General features: G+C 43.0%; 1 protein-coding gene across 2 annotated transcripts in view; it reads left to right on the top strand.

The window, feature by feature from the left end:
- CNTRL (centriolin) overlaps window positions 1-18,121 on the top strand; it is a 192,376-nt gene that overhangs the window by 136,218 nt on the left and 38,037 nt on the right. For both annotated transcript variants that reach the window (XM_089685257.1, XM_089685258.1), the window contains 6 exons: window positions 625-784; window positions 1,210-1,325; window positions 5,227-5,444; window positions 6,592-6,749; window positions 12,569-12,642; window positions 15,713-15,901. In XM_089685257.1, the coding sequence (XP_089541383.1) occupies window positions 625-784; window positions 1,210-1,325; window positions 5,227-5,444; window positions 6,592-6,749; window positions 12,569-12,642; window positions 15,713-15,901 (915 nt within the window). The remainder of the gene's footprint in view (window positions 1-624; window positions 785-1,209; window positions 1,326-5,226; window positions 5,445-6,591; window positions 6,750-12,568; window positions 12,643-15,712; window positions 15,902-18,121) is intronic.

Raw genomic sequence — 18,121 nt, 5'->3', positions numbered from 1 at the left:
ACTGAGACTCCGCACCTCAGATGAGCCCACTCCTCCACCAGGATGACCTGCCTGTGTACCTCTACTACTGGTTTCGGTGTGAGCCTTTCCACTGCTATAGCAACTGATTTTTGAGCCTGACCCCTGATCGTGACACTGTGCTTCTGTTTAGAAGATTTCACCTCACTTTCTGTCCCTGTGAAAATTGGATTTTAAAATTTGGGCTGTCGTGGAAACAAGGATTAGTGATAAACCTTCAGTGGAGACACCTTTTTCCCATGATAACTCTTAAAGGAGTAAATTTATGTTTCTATGGGTAGATTTCCTCTCCCTCCATTAGTAAGTAGGAGACATTCGTAACTTGGATGTTTGTAACTCAGGGACTGTCTGTATGTATGTTTGTCTTTTTTTCATTCCTGTACTTCCCTTTTAAGAGCATGCATGTATTTGGGGCTCCAAGACAACGCTGCAGAAAAATCAGTCCTTTTTATAAGGCACATAGAGGTTTCTCCGCTAGACAGCAAGGACTAGTTTCTAGCTTTTTTATATAATATAAATAACCAAATGCAGTCATAATTGATTTTTGATGTTACTGTCAGCCATTTTAGAAGTACTGGACCATTTATCCTCTGCTTTGCCTTGTAGGAGGTGAAATCCTTGTTGGATGATTTAAGTGTTGAGAAAGGGGAACTGCATGCACAGCTGAATGAGAAAAGACTGCAGCTCTCCAACCTTAAACAGGAAGTGATGCAAGAAGAGGACAATCTACAAAAACTCGCCTCTCAGATTCACAAACAGAAAACTGGTAATTTGTCTAGCTTGTCTTTATTCATCCCAGTAGGAAATGGAACCTTGATGCACACCACCTGCATTGGTCATGTTGGTCTTATCACTCCAAATTACAGTGTGCCAGAAGCTGTGGGGCATGTCAAGGTGTTGTAAGGCATATTGTAAGCGGGCTTTGTGTGCCATTTGCTCAGTAAAGTTTTCTTCCCCCTAATGTGGGGTTTTGGACAGTTGCTCTATTGTGCAAGTAAATTGCTTATGGAAACTTGATGGACTGTGGTTTTGCGCCAAAATGTTTCTCTTGTAATTGATTTCTTGCAATGGTAGCAAAGACCTGTACTACTAGCATGGAAGTCTTTAGAGTCCTGACTTATGATAGTTGGTCTTGAAATTTTTTTGCTCTGTTGGGTCCTCTGCTTGTAATAAATTACTTTTCTTTTGTAGAGTTAAAACATGTGCTGGAAATGCAGCAACTGGAAACAAGGGAGCTTCAAGGATTGAAACTGCAGCATGACCAGAAAATTAATGACCTGGAGAAGACTCAGTCACTGCTAATGCAGGTGAGAGATATGCCAATAAGCCTTACTACATAGTTATATAGAAAAAACAGTTATAATCCTATACCCACAGTTGATCCAGAGGAAGGCAAACAAAAAAAACCCAGCAAAGCATGATCCAATTTGCTCCTGCAGGGGAAAAATTTCCTTCCTGATCCCCTGAGAGGCAATCAGATATTCACTGGATTAACTTCACCTAGAAATGTTAGTATCCAGTTATATTCTGTGTATCTAGGAAAGAATCCAGGCCATTTTCAAAGCAATCCACTGACCTGGCCAGAAACAGCTCTTGAGGGAGTCTATTCCACATTTTCACAGCTCTTACTGTGAAGAATCCTTTCCGTATTTGGAGATTAAATCTCTTTTCCTCCAGACATAAACAGTGCCCCCTTGTCCTCTGTGATGACCTCAGGGTGAATAACCTATCAACATTCAGCCTGGTTTCACACTGAAGCAGTGGGGAATTTGCAGCGGTTTCTATGCGAATTCGCACTGCATTGCAGTCACACCTCGTTCATGTGAACCGCTGCAGGTGTGTACATTAACGCCCCCCCCGGGATCGGTCCGCTAAACGGGGTGCGATGTGCAGAATCGGATTGCATAGGTGTGAAAACCATGTGATACAATTCTAGTGCAGTCCAAAAAAAGGATCCTGCACCTTTTTGGTGCGGATGTGGTGCGATTTGAGCCATACAAACTCTATGGCTCAGACTGCACCGCACAGAATTCGCATGTGAGTTGCACAGGAAAGGGGTGTGTGCGGTTCCTGTGCGAATCACATGCAATATGCCACACCGCAAAAGTATGAACGCAGGCTAAACCTCATTTGCAACATAGTTGCCAAATTAAACAGTGCAGTGACATCAGCTTGTAAGTCGGAGACATCCTATAAGGCCATTATTCCACTGCACAGCTTGGCGTCATCTGCAAAGACTGAAGCAGTATTTTTAATCCCAGACCCTATATCATTTATCAATATACTAAAAAGTAAAGGTCCCCACACTGAACCTTAGGGTACACCACTGACAACCCTAGACCATGCAGAGTATGAATCATTAACTACTACTCTCTGAATACAATCTTTTAGCCAGTTTTCATCCATTTACATACAGATTTTTCCAAGCTGGTAGACATTACGTTACACATTAGCCGTGTGTGGGGAACTGTGTCAAACGCTTTTGCAAAATCCAAGTATACCACCGCCAGCCCTCTGTCCAAAGTTTTGCTCACGTCCTCATTAAAAGAAGTCAGATTTGTCTGACAACTTCTGTCTTTCATGAATCCATGTTGTCTGTTGCTTAAAATATTTTTTTCCAGCAAGAACTCATCTATGTGGTCTTTTATTAAACTCTCCAGTATCTTCCCAACTATAGAAGTTAACCTAACAAGTCTGTAATTACATGGTAAAGATTTTGATCCCTTTTTAAATATAGACACCACATTGGCCTTGCGCCAATCAAGTGGCACTATGCCAGTCATTAAAGAGTCCCTACAAATTAGAAACAATGGCTTTGAAATGACAGAGCTCAATTCTTTAAGGACCCGTGGGTGTATGACATCCGGTCCAGGCGCTTTGTTCACCTTTATTCTGTCTAAATATTTATGGATCATATCAGTTGTGAGCCAATGTGGATCATCTGGAGCTGTGTCAATACCATTCCAATAATAGACAAGAGCTCCCCCACGCTCATTTGTACACACAGAGCTGAAGAAGGTATTAAATAAATTTGCCTTCTCTTTGTCCACAGTCACCCACTCTAGATTATTTTGTAAAGGGCCTAAATGCTCGGACCTGACCTTTTTACTATTAATATATTTGAAGAATGTTTGGGGGTTGGCCTGCTATCTTTTGCTTTCTGTCGTCCGTTTTCAGTTTTTGCGGCCTTGATTTCCTTTTTACATATTCTGTTATATTCTTTGTAATGTTTAAATGATAGTGTTCCTTCATTTTTATATTTTAATATAAGCTCTTTTCTTATTATTCATAGCTTTTTTAACTTTAGCTGTAAGTCACATAGGTTTGATTTTTAGCCTTTTAAACTTGTTGCCCATGGTAATAGATTTTGCAGTGTGTTCACATACAGTCTTTTTGAAGAACTCCCATTTCTGTGTTGTGTTCATCGATGCCAATATTCCTTCCCAGTCTAAGTCTTGGAGAGCAGCTCTCAGCTAATAATAAATTAAATCATGTTATGGTCCCTGCTACCCAGATGTTCTTTTATATGGACATTAGTAATAAGCTCTGCATGGTTTGAGATTACCAGACCAGCTCCAGCAGAGCATCATTCCTAGTAGGGGCCTCTATGAACTGTATCATAAAATTGTTCTGTAGTAGGTTTATTTATTTTTGCCCTTTAACTGTTCCTACGGTGCCATTACGCCAGTCAATTTCCGTGTAGTTAAAATCTCCCATTATTATCACTGTCCCAGCCCTTGCAGCCCTTTCGATCTGTGCAAGGAGCTGAGTCTCCACCTCATTAACACTGGGAGGCTTATAACAAACTCCAATGATTACCTTTGTAGTACGCACCCCCATGTGCAGTTCCACCCATAATGCTTCAGCTTCATCACACTCTCCATCAACTAGTTCCACTTTCACACTCACTCTGAGATCACTTCTCACATAGAGACAGACACCACCACCTTTCCTTTTTACCTTGTCTCTCCAAAAGAGAACATAGCCAGGAATATTAAGGGCCCAGTCATGTGAAGAATAAAGCCAAGATTCAGCAATATCAATTAAATCATAGTTCTCTTCATGCACCAGAGCTTCCAACTCACCTATTTTGCTTGGCAGACTTCTGGCATTGGTGAACAAACACTAATTCATTGACACCTTGTGCACACGTATTTTGCATATTTTTTATTTTCGTACAAATGGTGCCAATTCCAATAGTTTTTTGTAATATGGGAACCTTCTTACCACCTTCCATAGCCGTCCCCCCATCTTTCCCCATTCCACCCACCAATAAGGACTGACCCTTGTCTGATCTGTCTGCCCCATTATAATCTAATTCACCTTCCTCCATTGATCCTAGTTTAAATACTCCTCCAGCTGTCCCATAAACCTCTCCCCCAGCACAGCAGACCCCCTTCTATTTAGGTGCAAACCATCTCTAGCATATAGTGTATATAGGTTGCACCCCAATGAAAAGTCAGGCCAGTGCTCTAGAAATCTAAAGCTTTCCCTCTTACACCAGGTCTTATCCCAGCCTGTGGCAGCATTGGCCCAGTTTTGTGTTTCATGGGATGTGTTTAAGTTCTCATGTACATGGGACGGTGAGAGGCTGAAATTGTACTGGGCCTAAAATTCCAAGTGTTTTCTCGAATGTGGAAGTGGTGCGTTCAGGAAATGTGTTGTGCGCACATGCATAGGTAAACGCAGATGCAGAGAAGCATAAGCGTTTACAAGATTTCAACCCTGTATAGGCATTCATTTGTACAGCAGGCTATATATAACAACTGCTGCTCCCCAGTTGTGGGAAGACATCTAGCATTTTACAGCATATTTTCACCCTCTCACCATCCATGTACCTGAGGCCTAAAACTATATTGGCAGTCTTAGACTGGGCAGTAATGCACAAATAGGCAGTTGGCTGTATGTATGTTTCCAATAAGAGTATGAAAATAACATGTTGAGCGTGAAATAGTGTGCTGAAACGCATTAAATGGATTCAATAGACAGACTTCCATTTTCATTATGTTTTTTGGACACTTGGCATGAAGCAGAATCCATAGATAATGAAAATTTATACAAACTGCTGAGTGTTGCTAGAATGACTGATTTGTCTCTCACAGAGGGGATCTGTTTAATTTTACATTATGTCAGAATTGTGCACATACATTTGTTTGTGTGCTAGTACTATTTGATTTTTTTTTTTTACCTGGCGACGTGTGATTGCAGGGGAAACTGGAACTGGAGAATCTACAAAGGACACTGCAGCGCGTACATGGAGAGGCAGACTGGAAGAAGCAGCTGCTAGAAAAAGATCACCAGGAGATAGAGCTTCTTATGACACAGATGCACACACTGCAGGAGAAGGTGGAAATCATGAATAAAGAAAAGGAACAGCTGGAGAAGAGCAGAGATGACCTAGAGTGCAAACTGACTCATACTAAGAAGTAATTGCTAAACTTCTGATTTTATCTGACATACTGTGATGACAACTACAGAAGGAAGTTTCCCGGTACACTGGTCTGTTTACTGCTGCCCAGGTTTATTTTTCTTCATAGTATTATCTGACTGCTTCATGCACACATCCGTCCCTGGCACTTTTACGTGTGTGTGTGTGTGTGTGTGTTTTTTCTTCTTTTCTTTTCACATTCTTGATACTCTATAGACTATTTCTTCAGTTAAGACTTCTGACGAGCTGCTTGAGATAGTTTCTATACAGCAGCTCTACAGATTGTCCTTTTTTTCAGAAATCACTTTGGAGGCCATACCCAGATCCCGCTTGACCAACGTTTGCGGTGCTATCTTAGCAGGTGATAATCGGGCACTGGGCTCTGCTTGCGCTGCTTTCCAGACCTTAGTGTACTGTGTTAGTATGGGGCAGGGCGCTGTCCAGGTCAGGTCCAAAGCAATGGCATGGTGTCTGGAATGACCTGGTCTCCGAAGATTCAATTGTGAGTAAGCCTGTGGACACGGTGAAGATCCCCTTTGGTCACTGAACTTTGCATATGGTGCTTTCCAAACCCTTGTCCTGTACTGTACAATAACGAGAAGAGAAATTTCGACATACCCGTAAATTCCATATCTTGGAGTGCATAGAACACAGGTCCCTCCCCTCTCTTCTCTGTTGTCTCTTTGTTGCTTGAAAACAAAACCGGAGCTTCACAGAGTGATCAGGGTAATATTACACCAAGGGACAGCCCCAGTGATGCTTTTGCCAGTGTCCATGAGCTTGAAGGTAGTGGAATAAAACCCACAGTCTATGTATTGATTCCAGTGTATTGTACTGTACTCCAAGATATGGAATTTACAGGTATGTCGTGTTGGTCTGGAGTTTTGTCCTCCACGCACATCACGTCAGGCATCATACCGCTGAGCGAATGTATTTATTTCTGAATGTATTTATCGTATGCTTGGAACTGTATTGCAATGTGGTGCGCTGCGTCGCAGTACAGGGTGAGATGTACCCCGATTACAAAGTATCATGTTGTTTTTGATGCTTCTGTAATAAAAGTATCTTTTCAATCAAAAAAAAAAAAAAAAAGAAGTCCTTTTTATCACACATTGTAATTTGTACCTGTTTTTCCCCATGATCAGGGCCCTCGCCGACACAGAAGAGAGTACAAGGACAGCGAGCGGCATGCTAGACAAGTTGGAGTCTGATATAAAATGCCTACAGAGTGAGCTCAATCATCTGAGCAAGCAAAAACAATCATTGAGGCAGGAAACCACAGCCACTCAACAGACACTGCAAGGTGAGAGCTGAAATTGCATCTGTCATCTCTGACTAGCCTTTGCCCCCCTCTATCCTGTCTCATACAGCTACTAACACCTTTGAACATTTCTGTAATTCCTGACTAACCTTTTTCCCCTTCTTCATGTCTCACACAGCAACAAAAGCATCTGAGTGCATCTGTCACACAAGACTTATCTTTGTCCCCATTTCCCTGCCTCATACAGCTAACACCTCTAACCTCATCTGTAACCCCTGACTAACATTTGCCCCACAAAACTAAAAGCAACCCCTAACCACATTTGTAACCCCTAAATGATCTTTGTCAACCTCTCCCTGCCCCCTCCCCAGCTGCTAATAGCTCTCTGTCCGTTATCGGTGATTAATCATGCCCCTTTTTGTCCCACATTATTAATAATGCACTTGCTTGCATCTGCCAACTCTTTTTATGCAAACCTTAGTTTTGTTTCTCATAACTCCCACATTGAGTATGGAAAGGGGTTCTTTACAGTTAGTGTGGTTGTTTCTGTATGTGCTAATGTGTAGATCAGTAATCAAATCTCTTTTCTTCACTAAGGGGGCTAAATTGGCATCAACCATGGAAAGGGTTTTATTTGCTTTCTTCTAGCCTACAATGTCTGGACATTGTGTGTTTGAACTTGAAGTGCAGAGATCTTTTTTTAGTGTAATGTGAGGAAATCTGTCTTAGGCTTAGTTCACTTTTAGGAACATGTTACACCCTTATTTAGGGTATAACACGGTCCTCAGCACTATCCTTGCATGTAAATATTCCCTCTCCGCACTGGCTAATCTAGAGAATCTCCAATGTCAGAGATGTAGCGCTAGCGCTGCACTACATCTCTGACATTTGCATTTGGGACTGTTCCCGATATCCTGAGTGCTAGCAGCTATTTTATGATCTTGAATTAATATTATTTTAGTATTTTACCAGTGCTCGCTTTTATTCTTTTTAAACAAGAAAATCTTCACATTTAATACAGTAGCCTAGCTATAGAAGAGAAAGCATGTACAAATCTAAAAGTCACATCAAAAAATTTTAAAGGAGGACCTAAACTCTTTTATCTGCCAAGGATAGCGTCCTCTTAGCCTTTATTTAGATTTGCAGTTGCCATGGTGTTGAACATGTGACCAGCTATGACACCAGCACAATTTGAGGGCTTAATTGTTGAGAGCTGACATAAGCACACTGGCAACTGAGACAGTTATCACCAGAGGTATGCCTTAAATGTGGCATGCATTGCACATGCGCTAACAGGCAGAATATCTATTGAACCACTGCAGAAAAAATATTGGTATGTTAAAGGATTTAATTATATTATTGAACATTTCTAGCTTTAACTTTTTTGTTGAAAAATGTAAATCAGAGGGTTTGGTTCCCCTTTAAAGTAAAATAAGCAATAATTAAAATTATGCACTCACCGAAATACACCCTTTAAGCTCTTGCTGCTACTACTACTACTTCCTCCTCTCCTTTCTCTCAATCACAGTCACTTCTGCTAGACCAGCGGTTCTCAACCTGGGGGTCGCGACCCCTTTGGGGGTCGAACAACCATTTCCCAGGGGTCGCCTAAGACCATCGGAAAACACATATTTCCGATGGTCTTAGGAACCGAGACACCGCTGCTCTGTCTCGCGATCTGTGGGCGGGATGATATGCTGCCCCTGTAACCTGGCCACACCTCCGGGATCACTCAACAGCTCCGCTTCCTTGCCGCTGATTGGCCACCGGAACTGTAGCTCAGGAGAGGCACACAGGCGGCCAATCACCGGCGAGGAGGTGGAGCTTGGAGAGGAGGAGCCGAGCGGCAGAGCGCGCAGATCGAAGAAGATCAAGGGAGCTGCAGGACCGAGTGAAGAGGAGAGAGGCCAGAGAAGGAAGACAGCTGACAGGTAAGTGCAAATTTTGCTTCTGCAGGCTGTAGATGGGAGAGGGAGAGAGCGAACCCAGGCTGGAGCAGGAATCAGCAAGGTAAGTATCATTGGTGTCAGTGGGAGGAATAGTGCCCCATCATTTGTGTCACTAATACCAACGATGGGGCACTATTCCTCCCCCCACTGACACCAACGATGGGGCACTATTCCTCCCCCCACTGACACCAATGATAGGCACTATTCCTCCCCCCACTGACACCAACGATGGGGCACTATTCCTCCCACTGACACCAACGATGGGGCACTATTCCTCCCACTGACACCAACGATGGGGCACTATTCCTCCCACTGACACCAACGATGGGGCACTATTCCTCCCACTGACACCAACAATGGGGCACTATTCCTCCCCCCACTGACACCAACGATGGGGCACTATTCCTCCCCCCACTGACACCAACGATGGGGCACTATTCCTCCCCCCACTGACACCAACGATGGGGCACTATTCCTCCCCCCACTGACACCAACGATGGGGCACTATTCCTCCCCCCACTGACACCAACGATGGGGCACTATTCCTCCCCCCACTGACACCAACGATGGGGCACTATTCCTCCCCCCACTGACACCAACGATGGGGCACTATTCCTCCCCCCACTGACACCAACGATGGGGCACTATTCCTCCCCCCACTGACACCAACGATGGGGCACTATTCCTCCCCCCACTGACACCAACGATGGGGCACTATTCCTCCCCCCACTGACACCAACGATGGGGCACTATTCCTCCCCCCACTGACACCAACGATGGGGCACTATTCCTCCCCCCACTGACACCAACGATGGGGCACTATTCCTCCCCCCCACTGACACCAACGATGGGGCACTATCCCTCCCCCCACTGACACCAACGATGGGGCACTATCCCTCCCCCCACTGACACCAACGATGGGGCACTATCCCTCCCCCCACTGACACCAACGATGGGGCACTATCCCTCCCCCCACTGACACCAACGATGGGGCACTATCCCTCCCCCCACTGACACCAACGATGGGGCACTATTCCTCCCCCCACTGACACCAACGATGGGGCACTATTCCTCCCCCCACTGACACCAACGATGGGGCACTATTCCTCCCCCCACTGACACCAACGATGGGGCACTATTCCTCCCCCCACTGACACCAACGATGGGGCACTATTCCTCCCCCCACTGACACCAATGATAGGCACTATTCCTCCCCCCACTGACACCAACGATGGGGCACTATTCCTCCCCCCACTGACACCAACGATGGGGCACTATTCCTCCCCCCACTGACACCAATGATAGGCACTATTCCTCCCCCCACTGACACCAACGATGGGGCACTATTCCTCCCCCCACTGACACCAATGATAGGCACTATTCCTCCCCCCACTGACACCAACGATGGGGCACTATTCCTCCCCCACTGACACCAATGATAGGCACTATTCCTCCCACTGACACCAATGATGGGGCACTATTCCTCCCACTGATACCAATGATGGGGCACTATTCCTCCCACTGATACCAATGATGGGGCACTATTCCTCCCACTGACACCAATGATGGGGCACTATTCCTCCCACTGATACCAATGATGGGGCACTATTCCTCCCACTGACACCAATGATGGGGCACTATTCCTCCCACTGACACCAATGATGGGGCACTATTCCTCCCACTGACACCAATGATGGGGCACTATTCCTCCCACTGACACCAATGATGGGACACTATTCCTCCCACTGATACCAATGATGGGGCACTATTCCTCCCACTGACACCAATGATGGGACACTATTCCTCCCACTGACACCAATGATGGAGCACTATTCCCCCCACTGACACCAATGATGGGGCACTATTCCTCCCACTGACACCAATGATGGGGCACTATTCCTCCCACTGATACCAATGATGGAGCACTATTCCTCCCACTGACACCAACGATGGGGCACTATTCCTCCCACTGATACCAACGATGGGACACTATTCCTCCCACTGACATCAGTGATGGGGCGCTAGTCCTCCCACTGATACCAATGATGGGGCACTATTCCTCCCACTGATACCAATGATGGGGCACTATTCCTCCCACTGACACCAATGGCGGGACACTATTCCTCCCACTGATACCAGCGATGGGACACTATTTCTCCCACTGACATCAGTGATGGGGCGCTAGTCCTCCCACTGATACCAATGATGGGGCACTATTCCTCCCACTGATACCAACGATGGGACACTATTCCTCCCACTGATACCAATGATGGGGCGCTAGTCCTCCCACTGATACCAATGATGGGGCACTATTCCTCCCACTGCAAAATTACAGTTCTGAAGTAGCAACGAAAATAATTTTATGGTTGGGGGTCACCACAACATGAGGAACTGTATTAAGGGGTCGCGGCGTTAGAAAGGTTGAGAACCACTGTGCTAGACAGCTTGGACTCCATGTAAATGATGGACAGAAATACAATTATTGCATGCGGTACATGCAGACGGTTACAGCACAGTGTACTTTTTTGGGTAGTGGTCCTTCAGCTTGGCATTAAGCTGGCCATACACTGCAATATTTTCATTTGAAAATTTAAATAAAAGATCATCAGATAATGCTATCAGTAACCTGAAGAATGCTGTTCGAAAGTACGTCAATATTTCTTTTTTTTCCTTTAAGTTCTTTTTATTTGGTGTCCAACATAGACAAAAAAATCGTCGTTAACCTCAGCCGATACAGACACACATTGTAAAATGACAGGTGAAGGTAACAAAAAAGTATTATCAGACAATAATGGCCAGCAGATGCGACGCCTAGGATTTAGTACACACTCGGATTGAACACCTATCGAAATTAATGAGAATCCAGCACCCAAACACAATAATAGCAGGTTAAATTGCAAAAAGTGTTAGCATATATGTGCCAGTCCCTATGGGGTATACAGAAAAATCCCCTTTTTTGTGATAAATAGTCCAGACTCTTTGTTCCAATGTAACTACCAGCATGAACACTGCACCACCGTGATGACAAACTGGAGGCTTACCAGATCCTTTGACCCCTTAGCTATAGGGGGTCAACATACGCTTATTACAACATTTCCTTCCAGACTCGTGTATCTCAAGCCAGACCACATGTATCATCAGAAGGCTCTTCAGACTGTCCCGATCTCACAAAGTGGGCATGTATTCATATAACAATAAAAGAGGTGCCTTTCATAGTGCAGATTGTTTAAAAACAGTGTCATGGTAGTGCGTTAAGAACTACAAGCCAACAGTTGCAAAGGCTGTTGGGACTTGTAGTTCGTTCACAGAACTCTGTGAATGAATGATGTGTCACGGCTTCGCTGTTTTTAAAAAGCGACAGCTAGTATGTGGAACTTATCCACGTACGGGCGGCGGCTGCAGCAGTGGGAACATGGGTGGAACATGTAGCATGTTCCCAAAGGTGAACTTATCCTTCAACATTCGATTTTGGCATCAATGGAATTTCCTAAATGAAAATCACATTCACTATTAGAATTTCATTCATTCAAGAAAAAATTTCCATCCTCATTCTTCAATTTCTTTTTATCACAACAATTGAAGTATGATAGTATGATATGACCCCATTACCTATTAGAAGAATGAACAAGTGTTCTAAAAACTAACATTTTCGAACAAAATTCTACTGTTGTATGGCCAGCTTTAGTCCTGAACTGCTGTGTGTTTTGCCTCAGATGGTAACATTTGCTTATTTTGTCTTTTATAAAAGCCAGTCTCTGAGTTAAAACAAATAATGAACGATTTCTGTCCTGCATTCTTCTTTTTGGCAACATTCATATTTACCTTCAGCTTCCCATTTATGCAGGTTGTATCTGGGGACATTTCTTGAAAAAAAAAAAAGGAAGTGGTTTTACAATGTTTTCTTTCTTACAGAAAGAAGGGAGGAGGTGAAGCTGCTGCAGGGTGAGCTGACTGACTTGCGGGATCAGTTGAGGATGGCGGAACAGGTAAATGATTCATGCTTTGTGTGTCTGATGGTATATCTATTCATGTTGACCCATACTAACCAATCAGGTTATTCCAGTCATGTTTTACTATCATATGGAAGAACAGAAAGGGACAATCTGTTAGAAGCATTCAGCTAGCCCTCACCATATATTTGAATTACTATTGTAATTCTGCTCTCTTCTGTCTACCAACAGTCATACTGGCTTCACTCTAGTCCATCCTTAGCTCTGTTGCTTGACTCATCCATCTCTCTTTTTCACCCTTACAGTGCTGCTCCTCTCTATCAATACTTTCACTGGCTGCCATTTACTTAAAAAATTTACTTCATGTTAATCTACAAAGTTATCTAGAGTCTGGCCCCAACATACATTTTTTCAAGATTCCATGCAGTGTCTTCAGGAACAATGTTCCATGGACTGTTAAATCAAAGATAGGGTTGTTTGCCCACAGTAACAGTAAGCAAGTTTGGCAAACCGAAGACAGCATTTCAGGAAAAGGGCCTCCTACCAGCTTTGAAGGATGATGGTGGAAATGTTATGATTTTAGGATTGCTTTGTGGTCTCAGGGCATAGCAGTCTTGCAATCAAGTCAACCATGCATTCTGAATCATATCAAAGAGCGCTTACCAAAGCGAGAATGCTAGGCTGTCTGTCCAATTAGTTGAATATGAACTGGAAAAGGATCTCTCTACACTAAAATTAATTAAGCACACTGTAGCAAACTTGCTCATCAGAGATGGACGTGGAGTTCCCCTTTTTTATTAGAAGTATTCCTCAATCCTTTAGTCCCTACCCCCTCCCTTCCTGAGAGGCACAGGGACAGATGTGTAAGTGTTAAAAGTGCTGGCAGGCTGAAGCAGCATGGGGCCCAGTGCTACAAGGCCCCCCCATAGAGACAGCAGACTCTCTGTCCCAAGGCCTGTGTAAAATCACACCTAACCAAGATAAGATAGTTTTTTCCCTGGACTTGAAAGAAATTGGAACCTCATAAACCCTACCAGCCAGGTGACAGAATTTAAATGAACATTCCTCAGATCAGCTGTCACCTATGTTTCATATCATGGATTTTGAAGCTGTTGGTTTTAATTCAGAGTCCACCCGACTTCCCTCCCTAAACAGAGATTGGCCAGTTACTCAGCGCCACCCCCCTTGCTAGGGGATTTTAAAAAACACAGGCTGTAGGCCTGAAGGTAAGCTAAACACATCTCCCAATTTTAACATCGTAACAGCAGGAGATTAAAGACCCTTCGCTCTGCAACTTAGATCTGCTTACCTTAAGGCTGAACATGGCAAGTAACTTAACCTTTTAACTTCTCCCTGTTATCGCTTTGCTGTGCTGTTTTCTATGTATATATAAATATATGTCTTAGTTACATTTTTTTTGTAAATATTTTATTGCACCTGTTTGACTCTTTTAGTAATAAATCTTTCTTTCTGAAAGTGTTAAACTGTTTCTAAAGCGCTTAATTGCAATTTACGAATCCCTGCCTTCTGAAGAGACGCTACTGTGTTTGTTTACTCCTCTGCCCAATCGGCCTGCGGTGACCGTATTGGACAGGCGACTTTTCAACCATTACAGTGTATATTTGATAAAGAGAGTTTCCCATTTCTCTGTACAAAAAGTGGTGGTAGCAGTAGAGGGTTAGTTGCGTAATTAACCCGACCCAGTAACAAGCGCATTCAGGCTGCCGGTGCATCGATTGCGTTCCATTAGCTGGACAATCGTTGTGCAGGGCACAGCTGAGTGTGGCATTGTTATGCACGTCACATCGCGGTTTTAGATCGGCCGGTCCTTCGGTCACGAGGTTGGTGAGAAGGTCTGGGGTCTGATGCCGCGGGCGTGATGCATTGTTGGTGACGGTCGTGTGATTGTCGCATGTTGAGGGTGGCGATCGTGCGATCCGTGACACACACTAACAAATTCACCTGGGAAATTTCAAGCTTAAGGTTCTTTTCCCTCTGTCTTTTTAGATTTTACGTTACGTGGGCTCTCACATCCACAGCTATCTCTTTACAAAATTGGTGGTCTAATTGGGTAGAATTCTTCCTTATCGTGAACTTCCCTTTCCCTGAAGTCAAGAGTTAGTAGTGTTTAGCTTAAGCCTCCTGCTGTTGCCTGACCTTTTTTTGTCTTTGGACGTATCTGTCCTAACTCCCTTTCCCTGACGGTAAGGGTTAGGTAAGCTAGGCTTAATTTTTTTTTTCTTCCTGCAGATTAATCGATGTTTTTTTCTATTGGATGTGGTATATCTGTTTGAACCACTCCTTAGGGTTCTGGCTCAGCTATCATGTTCTTTTTTTACAACATTTGTTGCTGGTCTGCTTTTCTCTAGTTTTGGGGAGTTTGTTCCACCTGTTCACCTTTTTTGGCAGATGGTCATTTGCTCCTTTGCTTTGTTGGTTAAGGCCCATCATCCCGTTAGGTAGTAGTTTCCCCTTGGCAGTGGTTGTCTGCCCTGGTTTAAAACACATAAAGTTGATCGTAGGTGCCCTTGATCATGGAAACTTTCATAGTTGGTTTGGCAGTTTCTCTATCTAGCCATTGGTGTTGACTCTTTATTTAAGTTGCTGTTTCCCCACCTTTCCCCTTCAGTTGTACTGCTTTTGGACATCAGACTGTTTAGAAATTCCTTTGTCCCTGCGTGGACATAAAAAATAAGACTTTTGTATTTATTGTAAAATCAATTTCTTCATTCCCTCCATTGAGGGAAACGGGTCCCACAACTCTGTGTTATTGGCTCTTGCACTGCTTGCTTACAAAACCTAAGGCATTATGGTTTACGGTGGGGTTCATCATCTTTTTTAGTCAGTGTCCCAGGCTCCTTTAGATGACAGTATAACCAGACTTAAGAATTACTATGTCCCTCAACAGACTTCAAGAAAAAAAAATTTACAATTACAAAGATCTTATTTTTTCTGATCAACTTTCTACTGGTATAATGTAAGATGAAGAAGCTGCAGTGAAATGGGGAAAAGGAAGCAATTGTTTGTATTTCTGTAGTCCGTCTTTGTAGCAACTGAAATTAACCTTATTTAATAACAATTTAATTTCCTTCATGTTTTGTTATAGGATCTGAGGAATACTACAAAGCAGCGGGATAACATGTTGCATGAGCAGTCCACCCTGCAGGATGAACTGTTAGAAACCACAAGCCGATACAGACTGCTGCAGGAAAAAGAGAGCAGAAAAGAACAACACCTCAAACAGCGGCAAAGTGAAATTGAAGGCAAAGAGTGCGAGATCAAGCAACAGGAAACTGTAAGACCAGTACACAGCTCATTTAATGATCCTGACCGATATGGCCATTTTGTGGAATTACAATAAAATTCAGCATAGTTCTAAAGTAACCATATGGAGATTTCTAACCACAGGTTTATCATTATTATTTGCAGTTATTACAACAATTCCTGACATAAAGCATAAACCCAAAAACAAAAATGTTAATATATTGTAGTTTACAAATCCTTAGATGTGGTGTCTGCATGTGTTTTTTTTTTTTTCTTTTAGTTTCACCTAGTGATCCATTCAGTAACAATTTTCCTGTGTTATAGCAAGGCTTGGTGAGGGTAGTGTTAAACGGACTGCTAGATTTTGCTGCTCTGCTTTTTGTTTTTTTAACAGAAATGTTTATTAAGGTTTGTCAGACAAAGACAGAGTTCACAGTAGTACAAAGTAATAGTACATGATACAGTAGCAAAGCTTCTTGCAGGATTCAACAATAGCAGTTAATAGTCCAAAGGACCATAAAGGATAATGAGACATGACAGACTGGTTACATGTCAGAACATGGTCGTTCTTCGTACACCAAGTTAGTAAAACAGAACTAGGCAAAACCCACTCTAGGCTGTTGCCAAATACAACTTATGAGAAGAGAGGGGATGGGAGGAGAGGTAAAAGAGTGGTCCAGAGCAAGGGAAAAAGAGGGAGGAGGATGCAGGGAAGAATAAAATACAGAGAGGGATGAGGCAATCAACATTGTTGTTCACATGCCTTCTGCCGCCTCCTGAATTAAGTGTTTATCCAGATAGACCACACCATGTCAAATTTCTTAGAACAGTTGCTACTTTCATATGTAATTTTAGAGGGGTAGAAATTAATTCACTGCCCTCTGCCATGTAAGCGCAGTGGGAGGTGTGCGCTATTTCCAACATAGCAAGATTTCACGTCTTGCATAAATAAGACATAGGTAAGAAAAACTATAGTATATCTTTCTACTTCAACATCCTCCATATGATTTAGTGATAAGAGTCTCGGGTCTAGCCGTATAGTCAGATCACATATGTCATTAATGGTGTCAACCACCGACTCCCAGTAAGGCAAATAGTAGGACAAGACCACACCTGAAGATTACTTAGCCTGCTCCCCAAAACATTATGTATTTTTTCTGAGTTCAGAGGCCTTGTATAAAAAGGAAAAAAAAATGGCACTTTCACATGATAATTGCGCCATTTATCAAATGTATATTTTCCATAAAAAGCACAATCAAATTATTTTAGTGCACACAAACATGATATAATACCCACTTTTTTGATAAAATATAAAAGGTGAGGTTTTATCCAGTAAATAGATACTCAAAATTTCATATGCTCACGCAAAAAGGTACAGTACCCGAAACTGTCCCCAGGCGATGCTTTAAAAGACTTTACAACTCATCTATTTAGAGTTAATGATGGGATCTTCTTAGAATTGTTGCTCTCACACTAGTATGTGTGATCATACCCAATATGTGTGAAGCAATTTTCTTACATGTGAACAACCAACACACATTTGCATTCATTTATGCACAGATGTAGAAGTGATCACTTTTACAATAAAGCTGACAGCCTGCAGAAAAAAGGTAAATAAGGCCTTCATATAGATATTAAAATACAACATTGCCTTTTTGATACTATAAAGTATTTACGTCACCCCCTCTATTACAAATCCAAAAAAGGGTTTATTTTTTTAAACCCATAAAGAGAAATATATTATATTGCAGTTTACTAATCCTTAGATGCTGTAGCTGTTTTAGTCTTTTGGGTTTTTTTTAAACATTTTTCTTTTATTTCACCTGGTGATTCCGCCGGTAACACACTTCTTGTTTTAGGGTGTCTGCATTCTGGATGAAGTAGTAAAGCAGACACCTTTTGGACAGCAGCATTGTCACTCTGGTGAGAGGGTAGTGTTAGACTACCAGATTTAAAGCGATACTAAAAGTTAATTATTTTTGTAAAATAACAAACGTTATTAGCCAATGAAGAGGCAGAGACCCCGGACAGCTGAGGCTTTCGTGCACATCACTGGATCTCGATGGGGCTCAGGTAAGTATTGAGGGGGCTGGGGACACTGCTGCACACAAGTTTTTTACCTTCGTGCATAGAATGCATGAAGGTAAAAAACCTTCAGCCTTTACCTTTAAGCTTGGTACACACAGGCAGTTTTTCGTTCAGTCCAGCGGGCTGAACAAAAAAAAACAAAAAAACTGAGGTGTACTTGCTG

Source organism: Staurois parvus, unplaced genomic scaffold (assembly GCF_062004578.1).
Source record: "Staurois parvus isolate SC_StPar_1 unplaced genomic scaffold, SC_StPar_1.0 ptg000365l, whole genome shotgun sequence".
Classification (NCBI taxonomy): Eukaryota; Metazoa; Chordata; class Amphibia; order Anura; family Ranidae; genus Staurois; species Staurois parvus.
The sequence above is the reverse complement of the archived record's forward strand: the minus strand, read 5'-3'. Positions and strand labels throughout refer to the sequence as shown.